Here is a 19,911-nt window from a genome sequence, read left to right as displayed (position 1 = left end):
GGGTCATTTGCCTAACACAAACTGATACACTAAGCAGTATGACCGCCTTGCACATATAGAAAATTATTACATTTTTAAAGTTTTTAAAGTTTCTGCTTTCTAATATTTGGGTTCATATGAAATACATACATGGTCATTTGAAACCATTGCACAGAAAGCAGATAAGGACACAACTATTGGTCTTGACAAAGCATTAAACTGCCAGTTTAGCACAAAAAGCAGTGGCTCAAAATGGCTTAAAAGGGGTGTAAGGGTAATTTAATTAAAAAAGACGAAAACCTTAATAGAAGAGAAACACAATGATTAAAAAATTAAGTAAAAACTTCCAGTCTTGAATCTACATAAAAACATTCAGACAAAACACAGAAGGTTACCACTTGAACTGTGAGACTGTATCAAGAAAAACACATGATGCATTTAAGTTACAATATCAAGCAAAACTGCTGAAAAAATATATAAATATTTCCTTAAAAAGATCAGAGCATGTCCATATTTTAATACACTGTGATAGACCTGTAGTTTCTTTTCCACTGCTTGTGGTTGGTAAATAGCGGTAATTTCCGAGGGCATCTTTCAGGCTCAGCATCTTTTCACGTTCTCAGGAGCTGCAGCAGGCTATCAAGACCCTTTATGACTTGGTTATTAATTAATAACAAGATCTTGCACTGAAAGAATCCGAGTGTACTTATTGCATGCTCAAAATAACTTTTTAAACTTACATGAGACAGCTCAGAGGTAGTCAGCAACAAGAGGCGTGATGTCATATCCTCCACCCCTTCTCTTAATGAATTCACAGAATGCCCCATTGGAGCATAGAGAGAATTCTAATTTATTTCTGTGACCAACTTCACGCACTCTGTCACAGGCGTGATCGACTGCTATAAATACAAAACGGCTGTGTCGCTAATACTGCGGCAAACGTTACCATTAGAAAGTAATTTTAAATCAAATAACTTCTGCAATCATTCAGGGGAGAGAAGAAGAGATACTCTGAACTGGCAATAGCATGCTGATATTTGACTACAGTTACATTTATTTACTCTTATATGTATTGTTTGGTACATAATCAGCTCTAATTGTTTCTTAAAATGCCAGTGAGTCTTTCTTCTGTGTAAAGATGTCACCAGGTATATTGTCTGTCTCCTGCGCAGATTTTCATAAGTTCTATTTATCAGTCCTTATATGATCTAGAATGCAAACACATATCAATCAGACGTCGCCAGCATTTGATTTAAAACTCAGTTGTGCCAAGGTTTTTATTAATTATATTCTAACTTTAACATACAAATTATCTCTGGGGCATTTCTCCACTCCACTTGAAGTGTATGTGCAGGGGACTCTTGTTATGAAAGTGTGTTTTTGCCCATACCAATTAGAATGGCGTCATCGACCTACATGAAACTGGGGGCCACCTGTCGGCCAAACTTCGTCGTTAAGGGGCGTTTCCTCGATCAATTTTGAGATGTGTCCTCAGCATATGGTGTTAAATGCAGTGCCGTCAGCGCGAACGTACAGGGTTAGTGCAGGGATCGTATTAGATGAAGCCGCTTTCTAAACAAAATATGTGAACATAGCGACGCCAGAGATGTACAGACTAATTAGAAGGATGCTGTGATTTCCAGGCGGACGGACTAAAGAGAAGTGTACTCTGTTAGTTTTCTCAACATATGAACTTCAGCTGAGAAATCAGAGCAGATTGACTGACATCTTGCCGACCAAGAGGTACAGAAGCATCAACATTGCAGTTTCATAATTCTGTTGTCAAATGTTAGTCACGCGCCCACGGCGCGTGAGCGCGTGCGCGCGTGACTGCGTGCGTGCGTGCATGTGTGTGTGTGTGTGTATGTGTATGTGTGTGTGCGTGTGAGAGAGAGAGAGAGGTGAAAGTTTCACCAGGTCAAATTCATATATATATATATATATATATATGTGTGTGTGTGTGTGTGTGTGTGTGTGTGTGTATATATATGCACAGCTGAACTTGAACTTGCAAGTATGTCACATCATCTACTGATGTGACCTCATCAATTAATATCAGATGTTGCTGAAAGCATGATGTCCATGTACAGGTTTGAGAGGCAATGCAAAGCAGACAGGCAGCCCTTCATCATGTGACTGTTATTATCCATATAGCAAGTGAGCCGGTAGTCTCGAGGAAAAGCTGCTGAGAATTTCACAGTGTGCTATGGACAAAATGCTGTAATAGGATTGCAGTGCATAAACTCCATACTATGCTTAAAAACGCACATTGACAGGTAAGGTGCTGCAAAGGTTACGTTATTCAATCAATATAACAGCTAAAATAAGAGGGAGCACTCTTACTCCTGACAGAGTGCAGAACCCAGAATTTTTGATGCGATGGTACAGATATCAGTAGCACGCTATTGTCTTGATTGGAGGCAGTTCAACCTTACATTAGTGCTCATAATTATTTTCATGTCATTACTTAAATCTGAACATAATAAATTGTTTACTGATGTTATTGACGTATTCTCAAGAAAATACATCATACTGAAGACACTCAACTACCTATAGCATAAAAAGAAAGTCATAAAAGAACTCAAAAGAAAATAGGAGGAACCTTTCCCTCAGTGTAACGTTAGAAGACTCTGAATGTTGCCATTGTATATACATTCCTTACTGTTAATGTAATGGCCTTGATCATAGTGATTTAGGCTGAACACTGTATTTAGGTTGAACCTTTACCATGAGGAATAAGCATATATGTTGTATAAGTGTATATTGCATGTATACACTTAAGCATATATGTATAAGTATATATCCTGAAGATGGAATAAAGTGTTGTAAATTCTTAGTTTGTAGTCTTAATTTTATAGTATGGTAAAACTTTTTGTCTAAAAGCAGAAGAGTAAAGATTGAAAAGATTAGTAGGAAGTTCTGTGTAATAAGTTCAAAATAACAGTGCAGAAATAAGTTACTGCAGAGATGGCAGGAAGTTGAGATTAAATGCTTGGCAGAATCACCTTTATCACTGTGCCCAGCAAGACCCTTTAATCTGAGAGTGTTTCATCATGGCACCCCAGCTGATCTGCTCTCATCCTTCCTTTAGAGGCAAAACCCTGGGTAAGACAGTAGTGCTCTCCTCTCTTCTCGCTGACCTATCACTCCTCCACATGACTCACCCACTAGCTGATCTCTGCTGTCTGTGTGCAGCAGCACAGAGGAACAGGAAACATACCACTGTGTACATTTGAGAAAGAACCATTTTTTCCACAAAAAAAAAGAAAAAAAAGGACAATTTAAAGAGTGTGTAAGGAGACTATCAGTGCTGAAAGTTGATTTGATTGATTGTTTGATTGCATGTAGCAGTCATTAAGGAATCTATCTAATCTAAGGAATGTATCAATGTTGTCTGTTTTCCCGATATTTTGGATGAAATGAAACTAATAAGAGTGCATGAGAAAGACAATTTACCACCACAGAAAAAAAAAGATACTTTGTTTACTGTTTTGCATAAAAATAGAGAGATTCTTACACTTGACTGAATTCTCCCTTGATATGTTTAACAATGGCAATTCGAAAATCATTTATGTTATTGATTCATGAGCAATGTATGTTTTACCATATCAGAATTTCAAACAAACTGTTGATGCAAAACATTAATTTTAAATAAAAAACTAATTTCATAGGATGATGTATCATGCATTTTTTGTTTGTTTGCTTGTTTGTTTGTTTTGTTTATTTGTTTTGCTTAATAACAGCAGTGATTTTCTTTTTAGGTTATTCCTTGTGATGTTCCTTTAGGTTTTGGACACTGTGGAAGACTTGTGATTTTGTTGTTGAAATGTGGAAACGCTGACAACAAGTCACAGTCTACCGCAATGAACAAGACAAACTCAGCGAACAAACTGTGTCGTTATGACTGCTTGCTTGTGAGATGATCTGACATCATGGCTCTATGGTCATTAATCTGAACTTTTATTTATTTATTTTCTTTAAGTTATGCTTAAAAGATGTATTAGGTATGAAGATCTGAAGATGTCTGAAGTCAAGGATCTTGGAATCTTGATTTGTCCTTACTCCTGTTTTGACAAATGAAGCATTTATTGTATTTTGCATTGTCTACCACGGTCTAATTTGAAAAAATAATTAAAAAAAAAAGCTAAAAAAAGGAAGAAAAAAGACAGAAAGAAAAGGAAAGAAAAGAAAAGAAAAGAAAAGAAAAGAAAAGAAAGTTCATATTGCTACCAAGAGGACCACAGCTTTTTGTTCACTGTTAACATTTTCATAAGTGTTTTTATATACATTAGTAGAAACCATGTTTGTTTTGTTTTGTTTTTTTAAATAGCAAACTAAAAACAAAGATTTAATAAAGCCTAAATCATTTTATGAGAATAAGGCAATTGAAAGATCATTTCAGATGATGACTTATGCACACGACAACCAAAACTTGTCCTTTATTGCACTGAGTTTAATTTAAATAAATATACTAATGAATATTTGTAAAGTAACTTTCACCTGTTTTCACCCAACTCACTTAGTTAGACAAACAAATGCAGTGGAGACGAGTAAATGTCTTATATTTTGTAATAGTAATTTAAAACTCATATTCTGTAAAATCCTTCTTTTGGTATTCCTTAGAGCGCAATGGACTAAAAACTGAATACAAGAGTGGAGAGGGTCGTGTGGCCCAGAAGGCAGACTTTCTTAGATTCTTTTGGAAACATCGGCAGAAATACATCGAATGGACATGCATTTAAATCGAAGAATCTCGTGTCAAAGAGAGAATACCGTATGTTGTCTCTATTTCAGATCAATATTGTCAGTCACCCTAGAAATAATTTTGGTTTATAGATGTAATCAGATGTAATTGCATTATTCTCACAGTTTATAAATCCTAATTTAGTTGTTCTAATTATAACAGTGACTGTACAGCGGTCTTTTTAGTTTTGGTGAACCAACATAAAAATCATACCAAGGCCGGCGCTCAAATAGTTTTACATGCAGGCATCTTTTGGGACTACTGAATGACATCAGTGAGTAGTTTGGACGGTCTGAATTTTGGGAATCAAGCCTGTGAATGGGATGTGCCTTGAGATTGATGGACTCCGAAACAACAGTGAGTAATTTGGGAAGTTAACGTTAGTGAAAACAACTTTTTGGCATTATACAAGTTGTGAGCACATAAACATTTTTCATGTAGGTATACTAAATACAGACCTAGTTGGCTCTAGTGAGTCGTGCTCGGATACGGAATTAGCCAAATTAAACTGAACTTGTAAAACTTTTTTATTTAAGTATGTTTGCCAGTTGGCTAATAAGCTAACGTTTGCAGCTAGTTTGGCTAACTAAAACACTGTCTCGAAGAAAGTTTGTGAAGCCTGGGCCGTTACAGTATGCTCACCGCATTTTACCCGTGCATTTGCATTTGAAAACATACTACACTAATCTTTCCTATGCTATATCAGTAAGTTACTTCTTTGAGTAAAAAATGTTTGATAAGGTGCGCAGTTAGCCAACTTCCCAAACTGGCAAGCTAACGGGTCTTGGTTAGCTAACCAAGGAACAAATTCCAACCGCGATTCGACTTTTTATCTTTGTTGGGTGCGACAATCAAGTAGTTCGCAGTATTTATTGTAATTCAGAGTGATTACGTTCTGTTGTCATTAATTACAAGGAGTGGTCGATTTGAGAACGAATCACAATTTGGTACAGAATATTACTATTGTTTCCATTCTTCGCCAAATTGCCTCCAGGCAACATGACATTTTATGCTGAAAACCAAAGGCGTTTTATTCATTATTATCCAAGGTAATTGACTGACGGCTCATCTCTGTTCTAACACTTTTGTGTTATACCACGTTGAACTTGTTAATCAAATACTAAGTATTTTATTTTCTTTATCACTTGTGTCGGATGAGTAGTACATATAGGTATAGGGTTGTATTTGCAACAGCTACCAAACTCAAGTTAATGCAAATGAACGATACAACGTATTGAAAGCAGGCAATTTTATACAGTTCTGATTGCCGAGATACTCTTTCTCGGTTATGTTCATGCATTGGTTCGAGATACAAGCCCAAATATATGAGCAACCCTGAATTGGTTCAATGCAAATATTAATCTTGGCATACACAGACAGTTTTATTAGAGCTGTCCTTTTGAGAATTTAGCAGGGAATGTAGCGGTAGTAGTCAGTAGATTTGTTGTCACAGCTTAAAATGCAAGACAGAAACAAGCTACGTGGGTTTTGGTGGTTCTGGTGTGATATTTCTTTTCCTGGAACAGTTTAAGTTCACCAAATCACACAGAAGACAAACCACATGTCAGTAAATAAAAAGCTGTTCTCCCTGATACAGTAATAAAATATTTATGTCCTGCACAGAGAGATTTCCTCCATGTAATTATGTATTTAAGCTGTTCTGCTTGCCCAACACCTGATTTATACACTTTTTGGTGATGTTTATTTTGACAGTGACCTCTACATACCAATATCCAAGATCACAGAAGTTTATGGAATAATCTAATGGGAAGAGTTCCCACTGTTGCTCTCCATCCTGCAGTGTTTGGACATTGAAATATAGAGGTCATTATTATCAGTAATCTCATCAGAGTTAGTAATAGTGATAGAAACAGAATTAACACAAAATGTGTGTGTGTGTGTGTGTTTTAAATAAAAAATGATTCATTGTTAATAATCAGATTTTCTTTCTTTTTTCTAATGTAGAGTCCTTGCAATGACCTAATTCATGACCTAGTATTCAACAAAGACACACTGGTGTCAAGGACTGCTGATTGGACTACGTATGTCTCCAAAAGTGCCAGCTCACAGCAAGGCTGAGGACACTGCTGTACAGGTGGCTGTCCGAGTTCGCCCATTGCTTCCCAAAGAGGTCCTTCACAATCATGAGAGCTGCATCACTGCCGACCCAGAGCAGAAGAGGGTCACCCTCGGTCATGACCGTCATTTCCACTGTGACTTTGTCTTTGAGGAAAGCAGCACCCAGGAGGAAGTGTATACTGACTGTGTTCAGCCTCTTATTGAAGCCTTTTTCCAGGGTTTCAATGCCACGGTCTTCGCCTATGGGCAGACAGGCTCTGGTAAAACATACACAATTGGAGAGGCCAATATCTGTGAGTATTTTACAATTCATATGTGTACCTGTGGTTGGGGCATAAATTAACCTGGTGTTTTGATCATTTTTGGAGAGGAGGAGAAACTTTGTCTAGTCTTGGGTAGGGTTGCAACGGTATGGGATTTTCACAGTGTGATAACCGTCTCAGAAAATATCACAGTTTCACGGTATCATGGTATATGGCGTTTCACTATTATTATTATTATTATTATTATTATCAGTTATAATGACCCTTAAAGGAATGAAAACAGAAGAGTTTTTTTTTTGTTGAACAAACGCTTTATTATAGTTGAAACTTGAAAGAATTGGTTTTAATGGAAGTATGTGTAAAAAGTCTCCCTTTTGAAAATAACTAAAATAAATAAGAAAGCTGTACATCTCCAATTTGAACAAAATAAATTAGGAGGAAAAAAGGAGCAGGGTTTTTAAACTGATCTTTGGACTGATCCTGTCTGTACCTTTAACTCACACACACACTCACTTACGTCAGCCCCCCAAGCCAGGAAAGTGTGTGTGTGTGTTTCTTTATTGGGTTAGATCAGGGTCAGTGTGTGTCTGTTTGTAAGTCAGAGGTTACTGAACAGAGAGACAATGCAGATGTAGGCAGGAGCCGGAATGTGGAAAATTATTTCGGTAGCGCATTTTATGATCCACGTTTAAACGTTCACACGTTATTTCATTAGGGACTAAAGTTATAAATGGGGTACAAACTTTGATCCGCACGGAGGGATGGTGTTCTCGAAGATGGGCGAACATGGTTGATGTGTTTCCTCCTTTGGCAGCCACTTTCAATCCACATTTTTTGCAAACTGGACATCCGTTCTCGAAGACAACCCCACGTTCGTTTCTGGGATATCTAAAGTAATCCCACGCTGCTGATTTTAATTTCTTTTTTCGGGGGTTGGAGATTGGTAATATCAGTCTCGCTTCTCTCTGCCATTTTTTCCGCTGTATGTGTGTGTGTGTGACGCCAGTTGCCGAGTCTAACAGGCAGTCGAGGAGGAAAGGACATGCACGCGCGCAGGTGAGATTCTCCATTCGGTTGCACTTTTTCCAGTACCAGAAAAAAGCAAATGTACATGGTATGATAACCATCAATTTTCATACCATGGTGTACCGTGAAACCAGTATACCGCTGCAACCCTAGTTCTGGGGTAATGTCACATGATTATGGTCATGAAAACATGCCCTGACCAGTTAAACTGTCGTCTGAAACTTAGATGTTAGTTTTTTTCTTGATCATTAACTGTTTTCACTCTAAATCTGCAGCCTCCTTCAGGGACGATGAGCAAGGCATCATTCCCAGGGCCGTGGCAGAGATGTTCAAGCTGCTGGATGAGAATGACTTGACTGACTTCTCCGTCAGAGTATCTTACCTGGAGGTTTACAAGGAGGACTTCAGAGATCTGCTAGAGATTGAGACGGCAAGCAAGGACATCCACATCAGGGAGGATGACAAGGGCAATACAGGTGCGGATCTTGTGGAATTTGTAACTTTGAGTTTTAGTGCTTTTTTTTTGTTACATTAATGTATGATTTTGTCTATTCACAGTGTTGTGTGGTGTAAAGGAATGTCAGGTGGAAGGACTGGATGAGGTGCTGAGTCTCCTGGAATCAGGAAACGCAGCCAGACACACAGGTGCCACCCAGATGAATCCCCGCTCTAGTCGCTCACACACCATCTTCACCACAATCATGGAGCAAAGACGTGGTAGCTCCAGAGCAGCCAACGGCAATTTGCAGATCCTTTCCTCAAAGTTTCACTTTGTTGATCTGGCTGGCTCTGAACGCATTGTTAAAACAGGCAACAGCGGGGAACGTCTCAAAGAAAGCATTCAGATCAACAGTGGCCTCCTTGCCCTAGGAAATGTGATTGGAGCGCTGGGGGACCCCAAAAGGAAAGGCACTCATATTCCTTATAGGGACTCCAAAATTACCAGGTGCATATTAGTTGTTCATCTTTTTGTTTATTTTGAAACTTCAAAGCCAGAGGTAAAAATTTAGGTTGTCGTGAACATAAATCAATCTTTGTATTATGTGTCTCCTCAGAATATTAAAAGACTCTTTAGGAGGAAATGCCAAAACCCTCATGATCGCCTGCATCAGCCCCTCTTCCTCAGACTTTGACGAGAGCCTGAACACACTAAATTACGCTAAACGTGCCCGCAACATCCAGAACAAGGCCACAGTGAACTGCCGTGGAGAACCGGACCGGATCGAGGGCCTCGAGCTCCAGATTAAAGCTTTGAGACGAGCGCTTGAGAATCGTCAGCGTTCAGAGACGCGCATCATCGCTCGCTCGGACCTGGAGAGGAGAGCCAGGCCTCCAGACAGTGACCTGAGTAAACTGCAAGCTGAGAGCACCCACTACAGGACATGCACAGACTCTGCATACAGGCTGCTGATGGAACTGCAGGGGGAGGGCACTCTAAATGCAGGGCAGGTACTGCGGGTCAAAGAGTGGCTTTGTGCCGTCGAGGAGGAGCGCAGCGGCCTGACCACAGCGTCTGGACTGGACAGCGGCATTGAGAGCAGCTCGACAGAGGATAGCACAGCACTGAAAAAATGCAGAGCAGCTCTGAAAAATCAGGTACGAAATATTCAGAGTAACATTTATTATGCCCAATGTTGAAGTAGTTACTCAAAGACAGTAATCCATTACAAATTACCAATTACTTGTCTCAAGCTGTATTTGAATTACTTTACTACTTAATATCTGGAAAAGTAACTAATTACTCATTACTTTACTCCTAAGTTACTCTCTAAAACCTAACCTAAACCCTAACCTGGACAATTCAAGGTCCACACCCAGCAGTACAACCAGGACACTGTTAGAAGTTCAACAATAAATTAAGTCGCAAATTATGCATGTACTACATAATGCACTTACTTTCAAAACGTTTGGACCAGCAAGTAAAGGCCTTTAGTTCAGGTAAAGAATTACCTTCAAGTATGTAATTTCCATAAATAAAAAGAATGGCTATACAGTGGACAAGTAGTTCAACAACACACAAAATACTGTCACAAAAAGGTCAGTCAGACACAGGAATTATAATATGGATAAAATATATGTTTTGAGTGTATGCCATCTTATGAATGTACATGTTTTGAATGCATAATTAATATCAATTAATTGGATCGTAATTAATTTAATTATACTTATTTATCCTATTGATAATGAATAGAATGTTTTAATGTATAATTAATATACAATTTATAAAAATATATGAATCATTGGCTCACACACATATGTGTAACACAAGTAACAAAAGTCTTATTAGCCGGGAACTGTAATGTGATTAGAGGAATTTAAACTGCAATGTGTTACTCTGCCTCATTACAGAGAAAGTAATTACATTACAGTGTCCCATTGCTTTGTATTGTGTAACCCCCAACACTCGTTAGGGCACCATCCTAATTCTTCTGTGAAGACCACATGCGTTAAAATGATTGTTTGTGGGGGGGCTGTCTGAAATTTGGGTTGTCTGAAATTTGAATTCAGGTAATAGTATAGACATCTTCACAATCAGTCAAACTTATTCCTTCATAGTTCAAATTGCATGGGTGACTTCTTCATGTTAAAAACACTGTTAATGTACGGTTGCAGTGTTTAATTTTTGGGACAGACTTGACCTCTACACATACAATTACAAATTGAAGTTAAATGTTTACTGATACATTACCAACTTTTCAAATCTTGGTTTCATACATGTGAGAAAATCAATATTTATTCGTTACTGCAAAATATATGTCAAAAGCATACTTACATGCTCTGGTTTGAATAGAATGTGAACTCCAGTGAGATGATGGTGTCAGTGTTTTACCTTGATTTATTTTACACTCAATGGACATCTTAACAATGCTACTGTATTTGTTTTTTGAAACGAGGCAGTGTGCACTTTGCCCTGTATCACACTACATTTACAAGCAAGCACTCTTCTACCTCCTCAAAGTCATTATCAATACCACTGAGTCCAAAATATTCATAAGCTTAACTTTCTTGGTTAGATTTTCAAACAGTTAGTATTACTGTGTGATCTGATAATACAAACAACATTTAATTGATAAAACATGTATAGCCTTCATGATGTCTTTATCCAGCGGTAAAGGTTGGACTAAACATGTGTTTTTTAAACAGAAATTCTTTGTGCTGGAAGTCTTCACCATTTCTCTCAAATATTTCTGTCAGGATGGTAGAGCGAGAGAGGACACGTACTGCATCCGTCAAATTCTCACAAAACACACTTAAAATTTCATTTTGTGGCCACATCAAAATTTGGTGGCAATTCGATTGCTTAGCCTTGTTGGTAGCTCAGTTACCAAATCCTGATTGTCAGGTGGCATTTGTCAGCAAAATTAATGTTGATTTTTAAGCCCTGGATCCGTCTGTTTATGTCTCACCTGCTGAGTTGTCCCTCTGTGACAATGTTCCTGGCTGCATGTGATGAGGTGCTGTGAGCATCCTGGTTTCTTTACGAGCTGTCTGTGTCCCAGGACTCAGATCATGTGAGAGAGGAATATCGCAGAGAACAGGACGAGTACATTGCACAGCTGCAGGCACAGATTCAACAGTTAGAGCAGGAGAACACAGATTTTCTCTCTGCGCTGGAGGATGCCATGGAGCAGTACAAACAGCAGGTAACGTTGTTCGGTTGAGATCTCATCGATATGACCCAGTGATGTGTTTATACTGTTGAGTTGATAATCTGTTTGGTACGTTGTTGTCAGAGTGATAAGTTACAGGAACAGCAGGATCTTATAGTGGAGCTTCACAGCCTCCTGGCTCAGCCTGGAGGAATGGGGCTACTTCTCCTGAAACAGAGACCACATACAGCCCCCATCAACCCAACACAACAGACAGCGCACACTGCTGGACATTTAACCGCCTTCTACAACGGAGATACTGGAAGAAGTCATTCAAGACAGGTAGGCACTTTGTCACAGTATCTCAGATCAGCTCCTGGAGCGTTGGTTCTGATTTTCCAAAACCAGCAGCCCTATTATCTCTGATCGGCTGATGAGTGGACACACTTGTTTCCCATTTCTCAAGTAAATAAACTGTACTGCCCCGACAGTCATGACAAACATGTGCAATGTTTTTGTATGAAGGATTCAACAGAATTCATTGTCTTTGGGTTGTAAGTGCTCACTTAGATTTCATTGATCAATGGATAATCATATGAATGGCATGTGTTTAAGATTGCAGCTGACCTTGGTAGATTGGCAGAGACTGGTCTCTGTCCAGAACAAGCAGAGCTGGAATGTGGACAGGAAGACGCTGACAATGATGCTCCAACAAGAGGAGGAGAAAACAGAGAGGGAGTCGACAGTCTTATTAAGTGCAGGGACAAACGAAGGTATGCTCGTTCCTTATACGGAGAGTGAGAGCTGTAACAGTAGTTCAGTTGTGACCACGTTTATATCTGTCTGTTTTATGGGATTCCATCCTGGTTAATCCTGGTCAGTTTTACATTGGCAGTGCATGGTGTTGCATAGCACTTACACACGTCCAAGTTTCGTGTTATGTATCATTTGTCTTGCAGATCTATGAACTTATCATGGACAAGAAGGGAAGCACCATATGGGGGAGGTAGAGCGCCTCTGTCTCAGGTGCTGGTGCCTGGAAATCGCCCTGTTTTACAGTGCAGCCGTCGCACATGTGAGTCTGACACCTTTACCATTAATTAAAGGGCGTTGTCGTCTCAGCGCTCACTTTATAGTTCAGGTCTCAAAATGAATACTGTGAAAGCTTATGATTTTTTTTCTTTATCACATCACAGCCACAATGAGTTCTTTGTCTCAGACCCTCTATCTCTGCCTTCAGCCAATAGCAGTACAGGAGAGAGCTCAGTGTGGGACAGCATGAGGAGTGTTGGGTGGGAGCCGAGCACTGATCGGGGGCTTCTCTTAGCTCAGCAGAAGATCCGGGAACTGTCTATCACCATCCGCATGAAAGAGGACCTCATTAAAGAATTGGTGAAAACGGGTAAGATTTTGCACGGTAACATTGTCGATATTCATGTCCTTTTTAAATTGATAGTCTTTGATCATTTTACTATATTAATCAGTGGTTGTGGGTTTTTTTTCTAGAAGTCTTTTGTAACTGTTTTTATGTGGATTGAATGTGATATATCTGTTGTATTATACCATGTTGTATCACCTGTTGTGGTTCGTGTTTAGGGAAAGATGCACAGGCCATGAACAGGCAGTACAGTCGAAAGATCTCAGAACTGGAGGCCGAGGCTGAACAGGCCCGGACTGAGCTAAACGAGGCCCAAAAGCAGCTTCAGGACTTGGAGGTGCAGGGAAGCCGCAACGCTGCCGACCGCTCCAAAGCTCAGGAGTGCCGCAGGAAGATAGCGGCAGCTCAGAGCAAAGTACAGGTGTGATTCATGTTGTCACGCACAGCATAATGGGAAAGGGGAGAAAACCCCTAAGGATTTCAGCCCCTGAAGGATCACCTCTCTTCTTTTTTTTTTTTTTTTTTTTTTAAACATTCTGCAGTTTTTATAATGTCACAGCCCCTTATTGTGTGTGTCCCTGATTGTGTGTGTGTGTGTGTGTGTGTGTGTGTGTTTGATGTGGTCAGGTCCTGAAACAGAGACAGCGGGATACAGCACAACTTGCGTCGCTGTCTGCACAAAGTGAAAAGCGTGTGCAGGAATTGGAGAGAAATGTTCAGAGTATGCGACAGCAGCAAGACTTCCTGCAAAGGCGCTTGCGAGAGGAGAGCCAACAGAAAAGACGACTGGAGAATGAGATGCAACGAGGCAAACACCGCGTCAAGGTAAACACACACAGCACCTTCACTCAAAGCCAGCTGGACTTTAAAAAAGAAGATGGGAAAAACCACTCTGAATGTAGACAGTTTTGACTTACTGATGTCTGTGTGTAGGAACTGGAGATCAAGAATGAGCAGCAGCAGAAGATTCTGAAGATCAAGACGGAGGAGATTGCTGCGTTCCAGAGGCAGAGGCGCAGCGGGAGCAATGGCTCTGTTATTTCTCTGGAGGAGCAGCAGGTATGGAATTGTGCATTGCGCTTACAACAGGATTGAAAAATCAGCATTAAGCCTGAGAACGTCCTTATAACTATGTCACTTCAACAAATAAAGTGTATCGTGGAGTATTCAGAGAAAAATGTGTTTTATTGTTGCTTTTGCTTTATGGTAACTGAGGCTGGCAGTAAAGCATTGACTTAAAGTCGCATGTTTCAGAAAGTCCCGCAGTAGTTTTTCCCAGGCTACATTTGTTTTTGCAGAAGTCGTATTTTCCTTGGTGAAGTAGACATGTTTTAATGTCGCAAAGATCAACAATTGAGCACAATAGACCGGCTCTGTAGAGGCAACATTAAAATGCACATAAGTTACATATCTCTTGAAAGGTCAGTGCTTTTGGCACATTGTGAGTTAGCTGCTGTCAAAGTGAAAAAAAAAAATGTAATTATCATCTTAAATATTTTATATCTGATTGCTCACCACCAACTTTTAATTTAGCATCAGTGATACAGCAAGAGCCTTTTCCACATTTGAACCGTGAACGACACTGAGTGCCACGTGTAAAGATTGCTTAATGTGTTTTTGTTTTGAACGCCTCGCCGAGCAGAAGATTGAGGAGCAGAAACGCTGGCTAGACGAGGAGATGGAGAAGGTTCTGGAACAGCGGCGAGGTCTGGAGGATCTTGAAGGAGAACTGACCAAACGAGAGGAGATCCTGGCTAAGAAGGAAGCCTTGCTACTAGAGCGCAGCGACTTGGAGACCAAGAGGCTTCGCTCCAGTCAGGTGTGTCTTTGCATTGGTAGAATCAGTCGCTTTCGAAAAGACTGTGAATGTTCATTTAGAATTGTTTTACCATTTCTCCATTTGGACAAGCTTAAAATCCCTCAGCTGTCGCCCAGTTGTTCCAAAATAGACTTAAGTGGTCACACAGACATTAAAAGCCTATCAGTCAGGATTGTTGACTTAATATCGCGCTATGTTTGATTATGTTGACTTGGTGTGAACACCCCTATGTGCTTTGTTCCTGCAGGCCCTGAGTAAGGACCTGGTGACTCTGACAGGTCGTATTGAATCTCTGGAGCGAGAGCTGAGTGAGCGGAATGGGCAGCTACGCAGCAGCAGCGCCCAGGACTCCCAGCACATCCGCCAGGAGATCTCCAACCTGCGTCAGGAAAAAGACCAGCTCCTGAAACAGAGAGTGGAGCTGGATGACAAACTACGACAGGGCAACCTGCTGTCTCCTGAAGTAAGACCAGAACTTCTTTTAACTGGACTGCCATGTCATTTCATATATGTTTTGTTTTTTTTTCCCATAGGTTTTATGTCTGTAGAGGCTAAAAATACTTTTAGCGTAATTCTTTCATTCTGCAGTGTTAATCATCCAGGAATATATCATGTATTTTTTGATTACTCATGCAGCATTTGTCTTCTTCTGATGTGTTGCATTTCCTGGATAAAAGGACATTTAGATGTCTCCAGATGATTAGGCTCAGAGAACTATCGGCTATCGTGATAGAATTTCCTCCACAGGAACAGCAGAGATCAGGCAAAATCATTTTGTGTGCTGCAGTTTTGACCCTGCCTGATAATCTTTCTTTTGTGTCACTGTTACACTGACTGAATTGTGTAGAACCCATCCCTAAAGCAGCTTTGACCTCACTGTTCCCACAGGAAGAACGCACATTGTTCCAGCTAGATGAAGCCATTGAAGCCCTGGATGCTGCCATCGAGTATAAGAACGAGGCCATCACACAGAGACAGAGGCAGCTCAGGGCCTCGGGCAGCATGTTAACTCAGTGGGAGATGAACCTGATGGCCAAGCTCACCTACCTCTCTGCCTCTGAGACCCGCGCACTGCTCTGCAAATACTTTGATAAGGTTTGTGTCTACGTAGCGGTTTTGCCCTGTTCATTTAATAGTAGTGTTGTCATTCTCTACATAGAATTACCAAAACGATGATTGCGTTTAGACTCAGACAGTTTTGCACCGCTGATTGCCTGTTTACCATCTGCTTGTGTGTGCGTGTTAAGGTGGTTTCATTACGGGAGGAAGAGCGCCGGTTGCAGATGGCTCTTGCTGAGTTAGAGATGCGAGGGGAAGAGCAGCAGCAGTTGATTGCGTGGCTGGAGGCAGCGCTGGAGCGACAGCAGCACAACACTGACCGTCGGCTCACTCAGCAGCAGAAAGAGCACGAGAGAAGTGTCCAGCTTCTGCTACAGCAGTGCCGAGGTAGGCCCCTGAGCAAATGACCCGCTGTAGTTTTAAATCACATAGTTTCAATGACTAATTGTCTTCTTGTGTTGATGGTTATTTCTTAATTTATCCATACTTTCTGTTTGGCAATGATGACTGATTAGTTTACTTCAGTTCAGCACAGACCATTAGAACTTTGGTCGTATTTTGTTGATAGGTCTTGGGACGTAGATACACATGAAGCGCTTTGGTTGGATATAGGTTGTGTATAATCTCGACGGTAACCTCTAAAATATCTGTTTATTTGAACAGAACAAATGGACGAAGGACTGGCTGGAAGACAGCGACAGTATGAAGGCTTGATCCACAGTCTTACCAAAGAGCTGAGCCACTACAAAGCAGTGAATCAGGAGCTAAGCAACAAGCTAAGAGAAATGTGTGGACAAACCAGCCAGCCCGGAGAACAAGGCAAAGGTGAGGCAAGCTGACCCGTTGATACAATTAAACTAAACGTCCCACAGTTGTCTTTTCAGCTCACTCAGTTGTCTTACTGTTTGACAGGGCTGAGCTCTGACGGACGGGTCGGCACCGGAGCGGAGAGATTGCAGAGCAGAGGAGGGGAGGACAGTCCTAAATGCGCGGTGGAGCTGGAAAGAGTGTATAAGACCAGAGAGGAAATGCGAGAGCTTGTGCATGCTCCCCTCCCTCCCACTTGGAGGCGCTCTTCCCTTCCCACCGAGGACCATTACGGAATGGAGGAGCTACGCCAGAGGGCCTCGTGTGAACTCCCTGTGAACAGAATAATTCAGCCCAGCATGAACCCAGCACACTGGACTGGCATAGCTTCTCTTTCTTTAGCCAAACCACGGAGGGATTTTCGCAGGTCAAGCTTGAACACAGGCCCTCAGTTGTCCAGTTCAGCAATTATTGATGTACGAAAAAATCCAGTATAACAATAGATGGGACCATAAGATGTTTAATTGTGCATTCATTAATCTGCCTCAACATTTTTCTGTATTCACACAGAAATGCTCTATAGTAACTAAAACTTTTTATTGGATTTTGTATTATTGTAATTATTTTTGTATTTACAGTGTGTGCCTTCAACATTTTGAATACTCATTTGTCATGTAACCTTATAAAGCACTTTGGATTTATCCCATCTCTATAATATTTATGTAATTTGTCAGATCTTTTCATCAGACTATAAATTTCTTTAGTCCGACTTTGAACCATCATGTTGTCTTTGTAAACATATTATGGCATTTCATAAATGATCAACCAATGAAGGTTTTCTCAGTGTATTTTATAGTGATGTTTCAGATGAGATTGTCTTTTTGTCAGTCGTGATTTTGATAAAAGTTCACATCCTTTTCTGTTTCGGTGTTTAGTTTTGTTATGTTGGCAATCCTAAAAAACCTAATATTTTCCTGTTCAAGTGCATTGTCGGTGATGTCTAGGTTGCTTCTTGTTGGTCTTCAGCTCTCCTGGAAATGTGAAATATTCCAGGTATAGTGACAGTGACCAAAAAGGTGCTGGAGTGTAGACCTGCAACATTTGCTGTGCCAAAGTACTGAAGGCTACACATTTGTAAATACATCAAAGATATCACTATGTTACCACCATTGAACATCTCTAAATAGCCTTGCACTCAGTGCAAAATAACTAAGACATAGCTAGATGATTTGTTTGCATACCTTGGAGGAGGACTTGACTATGTTAACCGTTGGAATCTTAAATGATATTGTTTGATGTCTAGTGTGTTGGAGTGGCAGAAACAACTCGGCTATGCTGGGAAAGTGGAATTTGTATGGGTCTCTAAGTTCCTACGAAGCATATGAACAGGGTTTGAATTACGGGGGTGATTGGGGTGGTCTGACCCCCCTAATTAAGACTTGGACCCCCCCAAAAGAGGTAAAAACAGCTATTCGGTGGGTCGAAACATATATATATATATATATATATATATATATATATTCTATGCTATATAGCCCTGCAGAAAGAGTGGACCACCCCCCCCCCCCCCCCATGTCACTGTATAATTCGCAGTCTGCATATAAACATCTATAAACACGTGCGTATCAGATATGCTGATTCTGTGGTTATATCGCATTGTTTAGTTAAGCTTCTAACTTAGTATATTCCTCCTAACAAAAGAAAAACGTTCTTTCTTTTTTTTAAATACCACTCTTACTGAAGCGTAATCAGAACTGTGAATTTATTTAGTTTACTGAAGTCACAACAGCACTTTGACAGTGATAAGAATTCATGGTGTCACTGTTCATTGGGCTGCCTTTCTTTCCGCCTTGCTGCTCGTTTGTCACTCTGGAACTCCCAGCCACTGTACTCTAACGCGATGAGGGGTTCAATTGGACCGAACCACTTTGAACTGCAGCGGGCGAATCTAGAAGAGAGAGAGGACTTGTGATATATAAATTGTTTAGATTTATCATTCACGTTCAATGACAGTTAACAAGATATGTCACTGAACACAATACACATAGATTTATGTGGGGGGGGGAAATAAAATAAAACCTAGCTGTAAAATTTTCATGTCGAATATTTACTAATTCTTTTGTAAAACTACGGGGGAAAGGCCGCGTAGTTTCAATGATCATTACAACTTTGGGAGATGCAAAAAGTTGCCAAATTATATAGAATTTTAATGGATGTGTATATGCCAAACACAAGCAAAACTTGGCAGTTTAATATTGGGGCATCATATTTATGAGTATAGTTAACGTTGTGTAAGTGATAGAAAACTTGTTGACAGTCGTATGAACGGTCTTTATCAGTCTAAAGAATATAACAGTTTGGACAGATAGATGGAGGGACGAGATAGACGCCGATAGGGTGGATCGATGGAAGTATAGCCTACGTGGAACCATGTGGAAAAAAATGTAACCGAGTCCCGTTCTAATTGTAGTCGTGCATCAAAAGCATAATCATAGAAACGGTTATAATAATGGACCGAAAAGAATGGATGGATGAGTATGAAGAAGAGGGAATGACTGAGTGTTTTGTTGGCTATTATTAATTTAAATAGTGAACTGAAGTGGGAATCTAGCGCAGTTCATTTACAGTGCAGAGCGCTTTAATGTGTAAAGTGTAATAGTGCGAACGGAGGCAAAGAGGGATGAACGTACGGTAGATACAAAGGGGAGGGAAGGGAGATAGATTGGAGAGAATTGTAGTTAATGGTAAGATAGTTTTTAATGAGATAGTTTTTAATGGTAAATAAGAGGAGAGTGGAATTTATTCACACGCAACCTTGAGTCACACCAGCTAGTCTGAGCAGTGGTCGGTATTTCGGCATTATGAGCTGCAGATACTGATATGCTGAAGTTTGAACTTTAGAACATTCTCTCACTAAGTCAATTCTCATAACAAAATCGTCCGCTACGCAAAATGATATTGAATATGAGTCTGACTCTATGCTAGAAGAAGAAGAAGAAGAAGAAGAAGAAGTTGTATTCTTGAGGCCACAACTATTAGTCCATTCTGTTATCCAGTGCATTTTAGTGTAAAGAATATGTGAACGCTGTTATCGACCATGCATCCAGTCCGCCCGAGATGATAAATACAAGGGTCGTGTTGTTTGTATGCTTGTTTTATCAAATGCT

General features: G+C 40.2%; 1 protein-coding gene across 1 annotated transcript; it reads left to right on the top strand.

Annotated features, from left to right (window-relative positions):
* Positions 1–5,023: 5,023 nt before the first annotated feature.
* kif7 (kinesin family member 7) lies at positions 5,024–17,318 on the top strand. Its single transcript, XM_030766360.1, has 19 exons — positions 5,024–5,080; positions 6,689–7,095; positions 8,367–8,567; positions 8,650–9,037; positions 9,147–9,687; positions 11,592–11,735; positions 11,826–12,023; positions 12,297–12,454; positions 12,641–12,756; positions 12,922–13,083; positions 13,278–13,480; positions 13,687–13,884; positions 13,993–14,118; positions 14,702–14,878; positions 15,126–15,341; positions 15,767–15,973; positions 16,126–16,324; positions 16,601–16,762; positions 16,850–17,318. Exons 2-19 carry the CDS (start codon positions 6,768–6,770, stop codon positions 17,239–17,241), a joined length of 4,116 nt encoding a protein of 1,371 aa, XP_030622220.1. The 5' UTR covers positions 5,024–5,080; positions 6,689–6,767; the 3' UTR covers positions 17,242–17,318.
* Positions 17,319–19,911: the final 2,593 nt, after the last annotated feature.

Source organism: Chanos chanos, chromosome 2 (assembly GCF_902362185.1).
Source record: "Chanos chanos chromosome 2, fChaCha1.1, whole genome shotgun sequence".
Classification (NCBI taxonomy): domain Eukaryota; kingdom Metazoa; phylum Chordata; class Actinopteri; order Gonorynchiformes; family Chanidae; genus Chanos; species Chanos chanos.
This window is presented reverse-complemented; position numbering and strand designations above follow the sequence as displayed.